The 13,056-nt window shown below is 46.2% G+C and overlaps 1 protein-coding gene across 16 annotated transcripts in view; it reads left to right on the top strand.

Annotated features, from left to right (window-relative positions):
- Positions 1 to 13,056, top strand: part of EIF4G3 (eukaryotic translation initiation factor 4 gamma 3) — a 140,894-nt gene that overhangs the window by 113,266 nt on the left and 14,572 nt on the right. For all 16 annotated transcript variants that reach the window (XM_075773376.1, XM_075773372.1, XM_075773373.1 and 13 more), the window contains 10 exons: positions 1,665 to 1,835; positions 2,800 to 2,997; positions 3,703 to 3,849; positions 4,144 to 4,380; positions 6,651 to 6,755; positions 8,015 to 8,147; positions 9,274 to 9,368; positions 10,995 to 11,088; positions 11,344 to 11,461; positions 12,634 to 12,857. In XM_075773376.1, coding sequence (XP_075629491.1) covers positions 1,665 to 1,835; positions 2,800 to 2,997; positions 3,703 to 3,849; positions 4,144 to 4,380; positions 6,651 to 6,755; positions 8,015 to 8,147; positions 9,274 to 9,368; positions 10,995 to 11,088; positions 11,344 to 11,461; positions 12,634 to 12,857 — 1,522 coding nt within the window. The remainder of the gene's footprint in view (positions 1 to 1,664; positions 1,836 to 2,799; positions 2,998 to 3,702; positions 3,850 to 4,143; positions 4,381 to 6,650; positions 6,756 to 8,014; positions 8,148 to 9,273; positions 9,369 to 10,994; positions 11,089 to 11,343; positions 11,462 to 12,633; positions 12,858 to 13,056) is intronic.

Here is a 13,056-nt window from a genome sequence, read left to right as displayed (position 1 = left end):
CCACAGGTTTGCAGCATGGTTAGAACCTGGGCAGCAAAGTTGTGTGAAATTGCATAAAAACGGAGCGGATGTCTCAAGGCAAGGCTGTGAAGCAGTTTGCTGCATCATACTGGTGTCGATCGAGGGTCGTAGGGAGGGATTGACAGCTGTTGCAGGAAGGCATCTAACACACAAAAGCATCGCGAAGGCTCCCTGTTCGTGCTCTCTCGTTCCACTGTTGATTTCTCGGGAGTGATCGACTCGCGTGGTTGCGTTACGGTTACGGCATGGCCCAACAAAGCTGGAGTGATCTGATGGGTTATTCCTGTGCGTGCCAGCGGGATCTGAACAGAGCTCTTCCTACACTTACACGCTGCACCGTGTAGCCTCTTCCATGCATTGCCTCACTGTGTGAAGCATGTCATGGCGTGAGGTCGTTGTCTGGTGATAACCTCTTGTTCCGTTGCTGTTATCACATAACGAAGCCCAAACGAGAACACCAGCAGTGGCGGTGATCGTGTTCGTTCCCTTTCATCAGTGGCACACGTTTACGTTGTCGAAGCAGAGCAGTTCAAATCGCAGAAACAAGCTCCTGCCTTTAAGGAAGGCTTCGTGGTTTTTAACAGTTCAAAAACGGGTTTGGGGCCGATATGTGACACGAGAGGCACCAGCTAAAAGCACTTTCCTCCCGTATTTAGTGAAGCTGTTTGAATAACTGAGATGGTTTTGCCTCTCTGATGCTCATTGAGTCCCTTGGTTGAACAAGGAAACATTTTAAATGGCCCACCTTTCATGGGGGAGGCTGCCTGCTGCCCACTGGAGAGATTAATTACTTCTGTGGAAAGGAACGGGGTTTGACAACGGAGTTCAGTTGCTGCGTTAGTTTTTACGTTGAGGTTGGACATTCCTAATAAATGAGTTCAGAAATACGAAAGAGTACAGGGGAAAAATCACCTCCCAACAGCATTCGATACCTTTAGTCCACAGTCGTAAGCTCCCAGATGATGAGGAGGGAGTTTGGGGGTGTCTTGTTGACCTATCACTTGTACAACTGATGAAAAACTCCCCGGTTTCGGCAGTTTTCCTACCTGATTTGACGTGGAAGAGCATCACGTTGCACAGGATTGCAGGAAGCGCTTGATGCTGTTTCAAACAAAGTAACGTGTTTCCCTTCTGTTAGGATCTGTGTTTCTACAATGCAGGAGCAGCACTAATTCAGTGTGTTTTGTAGAATTCCTGTCTCAAAGTGGCTCTGTTTGAAGCAATTTCCAGCAAAACTTGATGGTTTTGGCAGAGCTGCTGATTTCTCATTATCTAATTGCTTGGGATGGCATGTAAGGACTAATTTAATCCTTAAATATGCCTTTGCTATGATATCTCAGTTACACAGTTTCTGGCCGTTTTGGTCAGGTTGAGTTCTGCAGCATTTAAGCGGCAGCCGGAGCATCATCGATGCGTGTAGGCAGTGGTCATCCCATATCTTTTTTGGGAAAAGCTGCCCGAAAAAAAATGTGTTTGGTGTCTTCGTGTTCCCTCTGACCAGCCCAGACCGGTGTGTTGGGTCAGAGAGAGTCCTCAAAGTCCCAGGAGGAGTTGCTGAATGTCGGCGTTGGCATGCGCCCCGGAGTGGTTTATTGAGATGGGAGTTTAAAAAGGGGATATAACAAGGAATGTTTTTGTCCTAGTTGTTGAATGTTGGACCGAGGAGATCTCAGCCAGGCCAGAGGAGAGAGCCCAGGAAGATCATCACCGTGTGTGTGAAGGAGGATGTCCACCTGAAGAAGGCAGAGAACGCCTGGAAGCCGAGCCTGAAGAGAGAAAACCAAACCGAGGACCCAGAAAATGTCAAAACCCAGGTGAGAGCATTAGCAAGCACTTCTGAGGACGGCAGTCTGTCACAGGACGAGGATGGTGATTTGCCTTTGTTGTTGTGTAAGAGAGTAAAACAGAGCAATGAATTCCAGTTTGAATCTTGGCTTTCCCCTACCTTGATTATTTTTTTTCACATGATTATTCCTGACCTGGAGTTTAAATGGCAATCCTGTATATTAAGCAAGTCTAAATAGGGAACACCAGACAACCTACTACCTCTCTTCCAGGATTGTTTTTCTATTGCTATTTTACTAGAATATTTCTGTCTCCATTCTAAAGCAAACAACCTCAGGCTTCCAGCACAGAACTTGCTTTTCATCCCCTTTTAGACCACGTTTCTGCCCTGAACCTCAGCAGGACTGAGGTTCCTCTGTCAGTTTGTCCTGCCCAGCCCAACAACGCTGTCTCTGAAGTCTTCTCTGTGTCCTTCTCCCCGCCAGGTTGAGGTATTTGCCTGGTGGTCAGGCTTGTAATTTGTAGGATAAGTTGGGATAGATTTGAAGGACACTGGAATTCTGTTCTCGGGGCTAACGGCAGTGTTGTTGACCTAATTATCATTCTGGATAGGAGAGAAAAAAACGTTCCTTGAAGTAAATATAGAAGTTGATTACCTCTGGTTGAGGGAGAAGGTGGCCACTCCCAGTGAATTTATATCTCATGACTAAATTGATATCAAGAAGAATATTTCGGTTGGGTGACAGCAAGGGCTTTGTGCCTCTGTCGCACTCAAAAAAAAGTATTCAAGAGTTTCCAGAAATCTTTGGTAGCCGGTTGCTGAGTTAGGACTGGAGCTGGACTGTGCCCAAATGTGGGTCTGTGTGTAACTGAACTTCTAGGAAGTTCCTACAGGACATCATCTCCGTTCACCTTTAAGATGCATCCTAGCTCATTCTTGAAAGCCACTTGCTCGATTTGTGCCTAAACTTCAAGTTTTTTTCTGTCCTTTAGGAGCTGTTCCGCAAGGTACGAAGCATCTTGAACAAGCTGACGCCCCAGATGTTCAATCAGCTCATGAAGCAAGTGACAGACCTGACGGTAGATACAGAAGAGAGGCTGAAGGGAGTCATCGACCTGGTCTTTGAGAAGGCTATCGATGAACCGAGCTTCTCGGTGGCGTACGCCAACATGTGCAGATGTCTTGTAACGGTAAGAGCTGCCAAAGTCAAATGGGGAATTCCTCTGCACGGATGAATGTTCTTCACATTATTCCCGTGGACTGATTGGCAGCAGTATAAACATGGCAAGAGCAGTTAAATGTTCATTTCTGAACGTAAATAAATCATTTACGTGATGACGGATTTCTTCTAGGTTCATTGGCCATGCCTGCAGGCAGAGGGCTTTGTGTGGAAGGGGTGGTATTTGGAGTTGAGGAGGCTTTGCTCTGCCTGGTCGTCGTGTTTGGAAAGTTCGATTTCTCTCTTGCTTCAAAGAGGAGCCCAAAGTGCCGAGCCAAGCTGGGGCCGGCTAGTTTTCAGGTGGTGAATTTGGGACGAAATAACCCCTTTCTCTCCTTGATCCATCACGACGCACAATGAAGGAGCACAGCTCCAAAGTCTTCAGCATGTCACGGGAGTATTTTGAGGCAGCGTGCCTTTTTAAAGGGTCCTGTGAATGGAAATGTAATCTGTCTCCAGGCAGAGGTGCTGCCAGCCAAGTTTTGAGTGCGACTTTACATATGAAATGTAAAACTCCACTGGAAATCGTGACGTGATGCTTAACTATCATAGCCTTGCAGCCTGGCGTTGCTGAATATGAAGTGCATAATAAAATGTAATCGACGGTTTGTAGAAAACCTCGCTCACCTGTAGTTTTAGCTGAATTTCTGCTAATGTTTTTCTTCCTTCTCTACAGCTGAAAGTGCCCATGGCAGACAAACCTGGGAGCACAGTAAATTTCCGCAAGTTGCTATTAAATCGCTGCCAGAAGGAGTTTGAAAAGGACAAGGCTGACGATGACGTCTTTGAAAAGAAGCAGAAAGAACTTGAAGCCGCTACCACTGTAAGTGGTATTTTTTTCCCCATAAATTCTCAGCGCTCCCTCTGAAAATGATCTCTTTTGAAGATGGCAGTCGATTTGGGGGGGGAATTTTGGAGTTGAGAGTTTCATTCTGTCACTGCGGCTGAGTATAATAAAAAATATTTGCCTTGATTAGCAGGTTTATACCAGCCTCCTTTTGGGTTTTGAGAGAAAAAGAGTAAACAGGGACAACAACTATAAACGTAAAACTGGATCTTTTGAAGAATTCCGTGCTCTGTGAACATGGGTTTTTAGAGCTGTTTTTCTGTTTTACAGCCAGAGGAGAAGACACGGCTCCATGACGAGCTGGAAGAGGCCAAGGACAAAGCCCGACGGAGATCCATTGGGAATATAAAGTTCATTGGCGAGCTTTTCAAACTAAAAATGCTGACGGAGGCTATCATGCATGACTGCGTGGTAAAGCTGCTGAAAAACCACGACGAGGAGTCCCTCGAGTGCCTTTGCCGCCTGCTAACGACCATTGGCAAGGACCTGGACTTTGAGAAAGCAAAGGTAGGGCAGGACCAGGAGTGAGGGATGAGGCTTTCAGGGCACGGATGGAAAAATGGGTGTGGGGTGTTTTTATTTGAGGATTTATATTTATTTTTTTTCTTCAGGAATTTCTGTACGACATGAGGAAATCATCCGCTCTTTTGTGGATGTTTCATCATGACCTGGCTCTGCCCCTTTCTAATAGATTCTGTATCATTTTCAACAGGGCTCTCCGGTCGCTACTTGTTTCCAAATATTTCATCCAAGCAAACGCTCTAAAAGTGCTCAACATACCCTATGGGGTTTCTTTTTCCAAATAGAATTTACCTCTTATCTGTAGTTGCTAAGGAGTTATTTCTTTACCGTTGAAGGTTTATAGTACCAACAGAATCCACCACTGAATGTATTGAGTTAAATCTAAAAAAAAATCCCCATTAACTGGCCAAAGCCCCCACCTGAATGTTGGTGGACACATTTATTTTGTGTCATCCTCACCTCCAGCCGTGCCAGAACGGAGCAGCTGTTTTGACACAGCAGCCTCCTCCTGATTTTTCCAACAAACGTGTATATGTAGCACAGAGCATTACGCACTCGATAAGCTTCTCTTGGCGCAGACATTCTGCTTCTCCTTCGCAAAGGCAGGCTTGGGATGAAAAAGCAGTTGAGGGTTTTGTCAGAAATCAGTCAAACTCTGGAAACAAACTGAGCAAATTGTTTTCAGCTGCTCGGGGAAGGGAGTTCCCTTACGGTGCCGCTGGATTGCAAGGGTCATGGCAGATCAAATCCAGTTTTCCGAACTGTTTTGCGGAGCATTGACCAAAACAGCGTAGTTTACCACTAATCCCCCAGGCTAAATACCGTGCGTTGTTAATGCAACAGCGTGTGCGTTATTGATGGAGGTTTGGAAGTGCCAGAAGCGAGGATTAAATTTCTCCACGTGCTTTGGGAAGAAAACAGGCTCTGACTTCTAAGCAGCAACTGAGGTCATGCTGGATGAGTCCTGGATGCTGTTTTGGTCTTTTCGAGCGTGGAAACACCGTAAAAGCCAACTTTTTGGTGCGCTGGCCAGTTCTGCAAGCTTGAGTCGTGGCACTGTGCAGCACGGAGTGTGCACGCAGCAGGGAAATGTCGTGTTACCCGTTGTGAGGAGCTGCCCCGTGTCCTGTCTTTGTGCTTTGTTATTTCTATTGAGATTGAGTGAGAATCCTTTATTTATTTTCTATTAATGGGGTAGATGTTTTATTACGTGGTTTTATTGAAGCTGAAGTGTTAGTGATAGTTATAATTAAAGTTTCTGGCCCAAGTCCATTCTAAATATTTTCCCCATCATTCCTAACTTTGGAAACATTTGCTCTCAGAGCTGAAATGTTCCAAGGCAAGGCCAGAACCAAATTTTAACAGGGTTTTTCTTGTTTTTGTTTAAGTGTAAGGAAGAGGGTTTAACTAGTTTTTAGTGAAGGGAGTGGGAAATGTTTTATAAAACTGCCCTGAAACTTTTTGTTTAAAACAGCCAGAGCCCCCATTTGGGGAGAAAAGTTTTTTTTAGAGCCTGGCGAGTTACATTTAGACTAACGGAGGCTTCTCTAACGATACCATTTCATGTCTTAGTGCAAACTGGTTTGGATTCCATCACATCACAACTTTTTGAATGAAAAGGAGCTGGTGGGGTTTCATACTACAGCTAAGCTTGTTGAACCGCTTCTTGCCGAGAGAAGCGGTGCTGCTGTCCTCGCTTCCCTTGCCTGACCCCGGCTGAGCCAGTTCAGGGAGGTAAAGCATCGAAATGATGGGCGCAGGGTTAGTTTTATGCCTCTAGTTCCTCAGCCAGTTTTTCTCGGTTGAGCACCCATGCTGATACGAAAAGGAGGAGCTCAGAGGTAGAGCAGGACTCCCCTTTTCAGTGGCAGTTAGCCAGCAGATCAGCTTAGCTGTACCATGAAAAAAACCACATTGTTTTGTTGGGTTTTTTTTAACGGATGGCAAGTTTATTAAGTACAAGCAGACAGTGTAGCTTATTTAAGTAATTAAAAATGCAGAGAAAGCGCGTGCTGAACAAAGGAGGTGCCCGCAGACTTGTGCCTCATTTCCTGCACATCCTGCACTGCGCACACTGAAATCCAACCTGAGGAGCGTACAACACCCAGCACTCGCTTCTCCAGAGAGCAGCTCTGGGTCCCCAGACGTGGTTCTGGCGGAGAAATGCTGTAGTGCAGAACTGGCTGACTCCCCACCTCTGGGAGTCTTTTCATTTCTATCCAAGACACACTCATGATGATGTTTCTCTTGTGTAGCCTCGCATGGACCAGTATTTTAATCAGATGGAGAAGATTGTGAAAGAGAGGAAAACATCTTCAAGGATTCGGTTCATGCTTCAGGATGTAATAGACCTCAGACTGGTAGGTACCAACTCCAGTAAGTAAAAGAGCTTGTCCCGTTTCACCTCTGGAATTCGTACCCCGCGAGTGAGGGGGACCAGTTAGCACGGCTGTAAAAACTGAGGGCTCTTTGTCATGGCAGAATGGATTTCATCGAAAGGTGATCCTCTGTTAGCTACTGCTAGTGCAGCCAGGAGTCTGCTAGTTGTTTACTGGCCACGTTGTGCAGACGGAAGCAAACGGAGTCTGTGCTCCATCAGAATGTGACGATGGCGGGTCCAACAGTTAATAACCTGGTGTAGACAAGTGCAGGCAGGGACCTGCCCATGTTGTAATCGAGCGATGGTTTTGAATGTAGCCAAGGCGTTAAAGCTGGTGTCTCGTACGGCAAAGGGTGTCTCTACACCATGGGCTTGAAGGTGTGACTGCGGGTTGCACCTGTAATTTCACCCGTGCAGGTGCTGATAGCAGCATGGCTTTAGCCATGGGACAGCACTGAAGTCCTTAGCGGGTTTTACTCATACCTCAGAGAGCTTTTTGAAGCTGATTTGGGGTTTTGTGGAGGCTGAAGTCACTTTTCTGACTGCAGGGTATGCAAAGATAATTACCCCAAAAGTTGTAATGAGGTTGTAGCAAGATCTAGAGACAGTCTGGTTATTGTGGGGATGGATGGATCTGTGCAGCGTATGGTTGAATAGACACATCAAGCAGTGGAAATGTTTTGTGGAGAGACAGCTCCACCTCTCTCTGCAGGATTCCTGTCTGAGCCATCACGATCCCTGGAGTGGCAAAGCACCATCTCCAGATAAAACACACTTCTTGCTTTATTTTCAGGGTTTCTTTTTGTTTTTCCTCAAGCTTGGAGGAAGGGCACCAACGAACAGTGTCAGTAATAAACGGACAGAGAGTGACAGCAGCCTCCCTCTAGTCCTTCTCTTCCTCTGAACCTAGAAAGATGGGAAAGCTCGGAATGTGCAGGATGCTAGGGGTTAAAAAGTCTTGAATTCAGCCATGCCTCTCCAAAGTCAGGACTTGACTGCAGCCTTGGTTCTCCACCGAAACACATAGCACAGTCTGTATACCAGAGCGCACAGCTTTGGCCTGTGCTGCTGGGATAATCCTGACCCAGCTCCACAAAACCTCCGCCAGTCCCTCGAGGAGCAGCCTCTCGGAGACATTACAAGGGTGGGAGGACCAGGCCTCACTCGCAGTGTTCGAAACAGCCCGTTTACGATGCTCCCCTGGAAGTATCTCTGAGCACGTGTTTGCTTCTTTCCTAGTGCAACTGGGTGTCACGGAGGGCGGACCAGGGCCCGAAGACCATCGAGCAGATTCATAAAGAAGCCAAGATTGAAGAGCAAGAAGAACAGAGGAAAGTCCAACAACTCATGACCAAAGAGAAGAGGAGACCGGGTAAAGTAAAAGCCAAGTTGGCTGCTCGTTTCACTCATTTCACATCCAGTGGCCATGGAGGGAATCCCACAAAAGAAAAAAGAAAAAAATCTGTTCTTTCTTTCCTAAGTGTAATGAGCAAAGGGAACTGGGGCCTGGTTATGGCTGAGGCTGGAGAAGGAACAGACTTCCCCTGGGTTGGCTGTCTGGATTTTTGGGGGGCAAATCCCTTGGGTAAAAATAAACAATCACGAGCCAACAGTGCTTAAGTTTTCACCTTCATGCAAACCATATTTGATTTTGTGACAGGCTGCCAGAAATCTATATAACAAGTTGCTACGTAGGAGTCAGATTTGCCATCCATTCTTGCGTACAGCAGAATCTAATTTCAAGAGAATAGTGTCTAATTTCAAGACTAACCATGTTGTCTTTAGCTGTTAAAGTTGTGAGGTGTTAACTCGGCATGAGAAAGTGTCTTGGTGTTACCTTAAACTTCTGCCAGCCTTGAGGCTGGCACTACCTGAAGATGAATTTGGAGTGACTGGGAAAACGAAGACTGGGACAGAGCAGGGTGAGGAGAAAGTCATCTTTGGGATTCTTTAATACTAGGAATTGTCAAATGAAAGTGCCGTGAAATCAGGGCATGAAGAAAATACACGTAGATTTTGTTTTAATTATCCTAAAACTGACATCAGGAGAAGGTAAGGAACTTGGGAGGGCCTGAGTGGTTCTGTGTCTGAAATCTGTGCAGCACGTGCAGCTTTGGGGTAGCGAAGACGTGTCGTCTGTGCCTTTTGTGAGCTTGTGAGCGCGCGGTATGCGCAGCCATATCCAGATTGCAAGGACACACACCAAGGAATCTAGCCAGGAAGGACTGCTACCAAAACCAGCCCTTGAAAATAGTGAGGTCTTTTATGTCAAGGCTATTTTGTAATAATAAAGTCAGGCAAGCTAGTTATGTCATTTTGGTCTGAAGAAACACTCTGAAGGACAGGATTTCTGCACAGAATTGTGCTGAGGCTTAGCAGAAACACACCATCTTCTTTTCCTCCTCCTGTTGAACTTGGAGACTATCGCCTCTGTTCTCCTGGGGTGCTGCTGGAGCGGCAGGGATGAGCTAAAGGCGGTTGTGTTTGTCATCTGGCAGGTGTCCAGCGGGTCGATGAAGGCGGTTGGAACACTGTGCAGGGGGCAAAGAACAGCAGAGTGCTGGACCCCACCAAGTTCCTTAAAATCACCAAGGTAGGTGCCAGCATGAGACTCATTGAGAGCAACAGAAATACCGAGGCCTTACCCCACTGTATCTGTCTAGGAAAGACCATGGTGTCTGTTATGGTGTTTACAGGTCCAAACTCATTTTTTTGGGGACATTTTAAATCCACAGAGTTAGTACTGTGCATAAATAAAGCACAAAGGAAGACACTGTTGTCTTCTAAATGTTCCTGTTTTGCTTGTTCTAAGGGAAAGGAGTATGCGTACACTTTTTCTCAGGTTCATAGTGTCCTTTTAGTGACCCAGAAGTTCTCTTAGTTGGAAAATCAGCATTTTATCAAATGATAAAAAGAGAGTGCGAGTCGGGGTATCGTGTGTGATGGTGATGGAACGCCTACGTGGCTATTACAGAAGGTGACTCAGACACCTGTCTGATAGAAATCCTTTGCTGCCTCAAGTTCTCAAGCTCCTGTTCTAATGCTGCTTCTTAGTAGAATGAGGATGACACATTCAGTTTGAAAAAAAACCCTATTCCTGACGTGTCACAGATGGCAGCGCTCTGGGTTTGAAAGGTTCAAGTAGTATGAGAAGAGCTGTGTCCACTTTTACAGTGTTTCTGGACTTGTGTGTGGTGCAGTCGCATCCCTCAGTATGTGTTAAATTTTCACCCCCATCCTCCAGATGAGCACCTTCCTGTTATTTTACCATTAAAGTGGTGGTTCGGGGACATTTATTTCAGGCTGCAGGTTAGGCAAGCTTGGAGATTTCCCCTTTCTTCAGAACAGCTTTGGGATTTCTTGCCGAGGAGAACTCCATCTTTCACATGAATCAGGGTGATTCCTAGACATTCCCTTGTCCCAATTAATGTCACTCTCCCTGAATTTTACTCTCAGTGCCTGGATGCTCGGAGCGCTGTAAAGTAGAACCTGGACTAACTGTAGCGCTTCTGCAGATCAAGCTCAGTTTGTTCCTTGTGAAAGTCATAAAACAAAGACTCCAAAACTTAATTAGCAGGAGGAATTCAGCCTGCTTTTGTCTGGACTTGCAGCTCACCTGGGAAAAGTCCTTCTACTCCATTTAGTACCAGTACAGTACAAATAGAGCTACCTCCACAAGAGCTACGTTGTCAGAAGGCAAGAGGAGCTCCTACAAAGAGATCTGCGGGGTCACAACCTCCTTGTCAATAAATTCACCTACTGAGCATTGTGAAATCTCTTCTTGTCAGACACTAGTTTTTCCCTCCAAGTTCTGCAACCTGTTGTTATTGTTCACCCTGTGAATTCTGTTTGTTACCGTGCGGATTCCCCACAAAGCCGTGACTGGTAGGTGGAGCGGGCAGCAGAACCATTTATTCATCACAAGCAAACTGCACACCTTTCAAGTACTGATACACTGTGCTGCTTCCTCCTTACTGAGCTTCAGAGTTCCCGATAAAAAGCAGCTCCTGGTCACTGTGAACGCGTTGCGTTCATGCTGTTGGCAGTGGCCTTTGTTGTTTGCATCCTCTGCCTTTGGCTAGGATCCTCAGTCTTCCAAAAATGTGTTAAAGCACGTTTTGGTATTCACAAGATAGGGATTGTTGCCAAAAAAATGCCCCATTTATAATTACAACCTACGATTTTCGCCTGTAATGGTGTGTCTTGGTGTATTTTACAGCCCACAATAGATGAGAAGATTCAGCTTGTGCCTAAAGCCCAGTTGGGCAGCTGGGGAAAGGGCAGCAGCGGTGGAGCAAAGGCAAGCGAGATGGGTAAGTCAGGACGGGCCCTCACCCTCTGCCCTGCTACCAGCCGTCCTCACCAGGGGTGGATTTGGGTGGGAGTACTCGTCTGTGTGTGTGCCTGCCGGAGAAGCAGGGTTAAAGTGGGGCAGGACCAGCCCTTTCCCTTCGGTTCTCTCCCCATCACTTCGAAACCAGTGATTGCCTAAAGGATTTTGTGATGCCAAGGTGTCATTGGCTACTGACCTTGTTGCTCTTCTTTGTGTTGTCTTTACAATCTCCCAGACTCCTTACGACCAAGTGCCACTAGTTTGAACAGATTTTCTGCACTGCAGCCTCCAGTCTCATCTGTATCTGCCTCATCCGCATCCTCAGAATTAGATTCTCGCAGGGCCTTAACTAGGTGAGCTCCGGTCCGCCGGTGATTTTCCCTTCCGCTGTCTGTACACCTGCGCTTTTCACTTGCTGCTTTAGTTACCAGCACACAGAAAGAAGAGAATGTCACTGAGTTTCCAGGAATGGCTGGGTCTTTTTCCCTCCCTTTGAGCTAACTTAAAACACATGCACCTTTTGTAATATCATAGGAGAGACAGGCGGTGTGAATTTTTAAAACCATGATGGTGAACGTTCTAGTTTCCACTTCTCCGTCACCCTTTATCTAAAAGATACATTTGCTAGGTTAAAAACTCTTTAGATAAAATTTTCTAAGAAATAGCTATGTGGGTTGCATTCAGTGCTCATGGATTCAGCCAGGTCAGCAGGTTTCTTTATCCAGAAAAAGATTCCAAAATTTAGCCGGGCTCTTAAAGCTCTCTGGCTGTGTCTGACCCTTCCCCTGAGGTGTGACCCAGCCTGCCCGTCACGCGATGCGTGCGTAAGGCTGCACAGTGCTCTCACGCACCTCAATTTCATCAGAGCTACAGCCACTCCAGCTTGTCGCATGAAACATGTATTAACCCTTAATAATTTATTAACTCTAGGCATGGTTTATAAATGTACAGTTCATTTAAAATGTCACTGGCTCTTCCTTCCAGTACACACCAGCTGCTGGAATGTTTTCTTGGGTTTGTCCCACTGTTGTTTTCCCTCCTAATTCACCTAAAACTCTGGCTTACCTGGGGATTATTCCATTTTGGCATTGTTTTGCCCGTCTTACTCATTGACGCAGTAATTAATACGACAGATCCTTGTCACCTGCTGCTGGTAGCCTTCACTATTCAGAAGCTATTTGTAAATAAATGGGTAAAAAGTACACTGCTCGTAGCATTTCACAGTAAAACAGTGCCTTTGCATTATAAAATTCACCATTCTACATATCAAATGGGTGCTGTAAAGACTTTACTGCTTCTCTGTGTGTTCTCTAGGAAGCATCTCTGAGATTTGAGTTCATTTTGATTATATTCTGTGTAGCTACAACTGTAAAAAGTTGAGACAACAATCCTGCTGGGTCTGGGTTGTGAGATTTTTCCCTGCAGTTATTATAAATCTATCCAGTATCTCGTCTAACACCACCAGCATCACGAGCAGGAGTTACTCGTAGCATACACTTTAAGCACGTGTGGTTTTGTTCCGCAGTCGCGGGAGCATGGGCAGGGAGAAGAACGACAAACCTCTCCCACCTTCCCTGTCCCGTCCCAACACCTTCCTACGGGGCAGCAGCAGTAAAGAGCTGCTGCTCGACAATCAGGCACAAGAGGAGCAACGGAGAGAGATGCTGGAGACGGTGAAGCAGTTAACAGGCGGCATGGAGATGGACAGAAACAGCACAGAGGCGGAGAGGAACAAAGCCAAGGAATCTGGTAAGCGGCTTGTCCATGCTCACGGAATCTTGCTGAATGTGTGAAAAGGCATGAGGGAAAAATCTATCAGGAAAAGTGACAGATTTCTGTGCAGCGGTGTGAATATTTGGCCTGCAGTGACGCATCGTCAAGCTGCAGTAGCTGTGATCTGCCTCCCAAAGGTTCGTAACGCAGCTGATTCGTACAGGCCTTGGCGTCA

This window comes from Balearica regulorum, chromosome 21 (genome assembly GCF_011004875.1).
Source record: "Balearica regulorum gibbericeps isolate bBalReg1 chromosome 21, bBalReg1.pri, whole genome shotgun sequence".
Classification (NCBI taxonomy): Eukaryota; Metazoa; Chordata; class Aves; order Gruiformes; family Gruidae; genus Balearica; species Balearica regulorum.
Note: the sequence above shows the minus strand (reverse complement) of the source record. Positions and strands in the feature narration are given on the sequence as shown.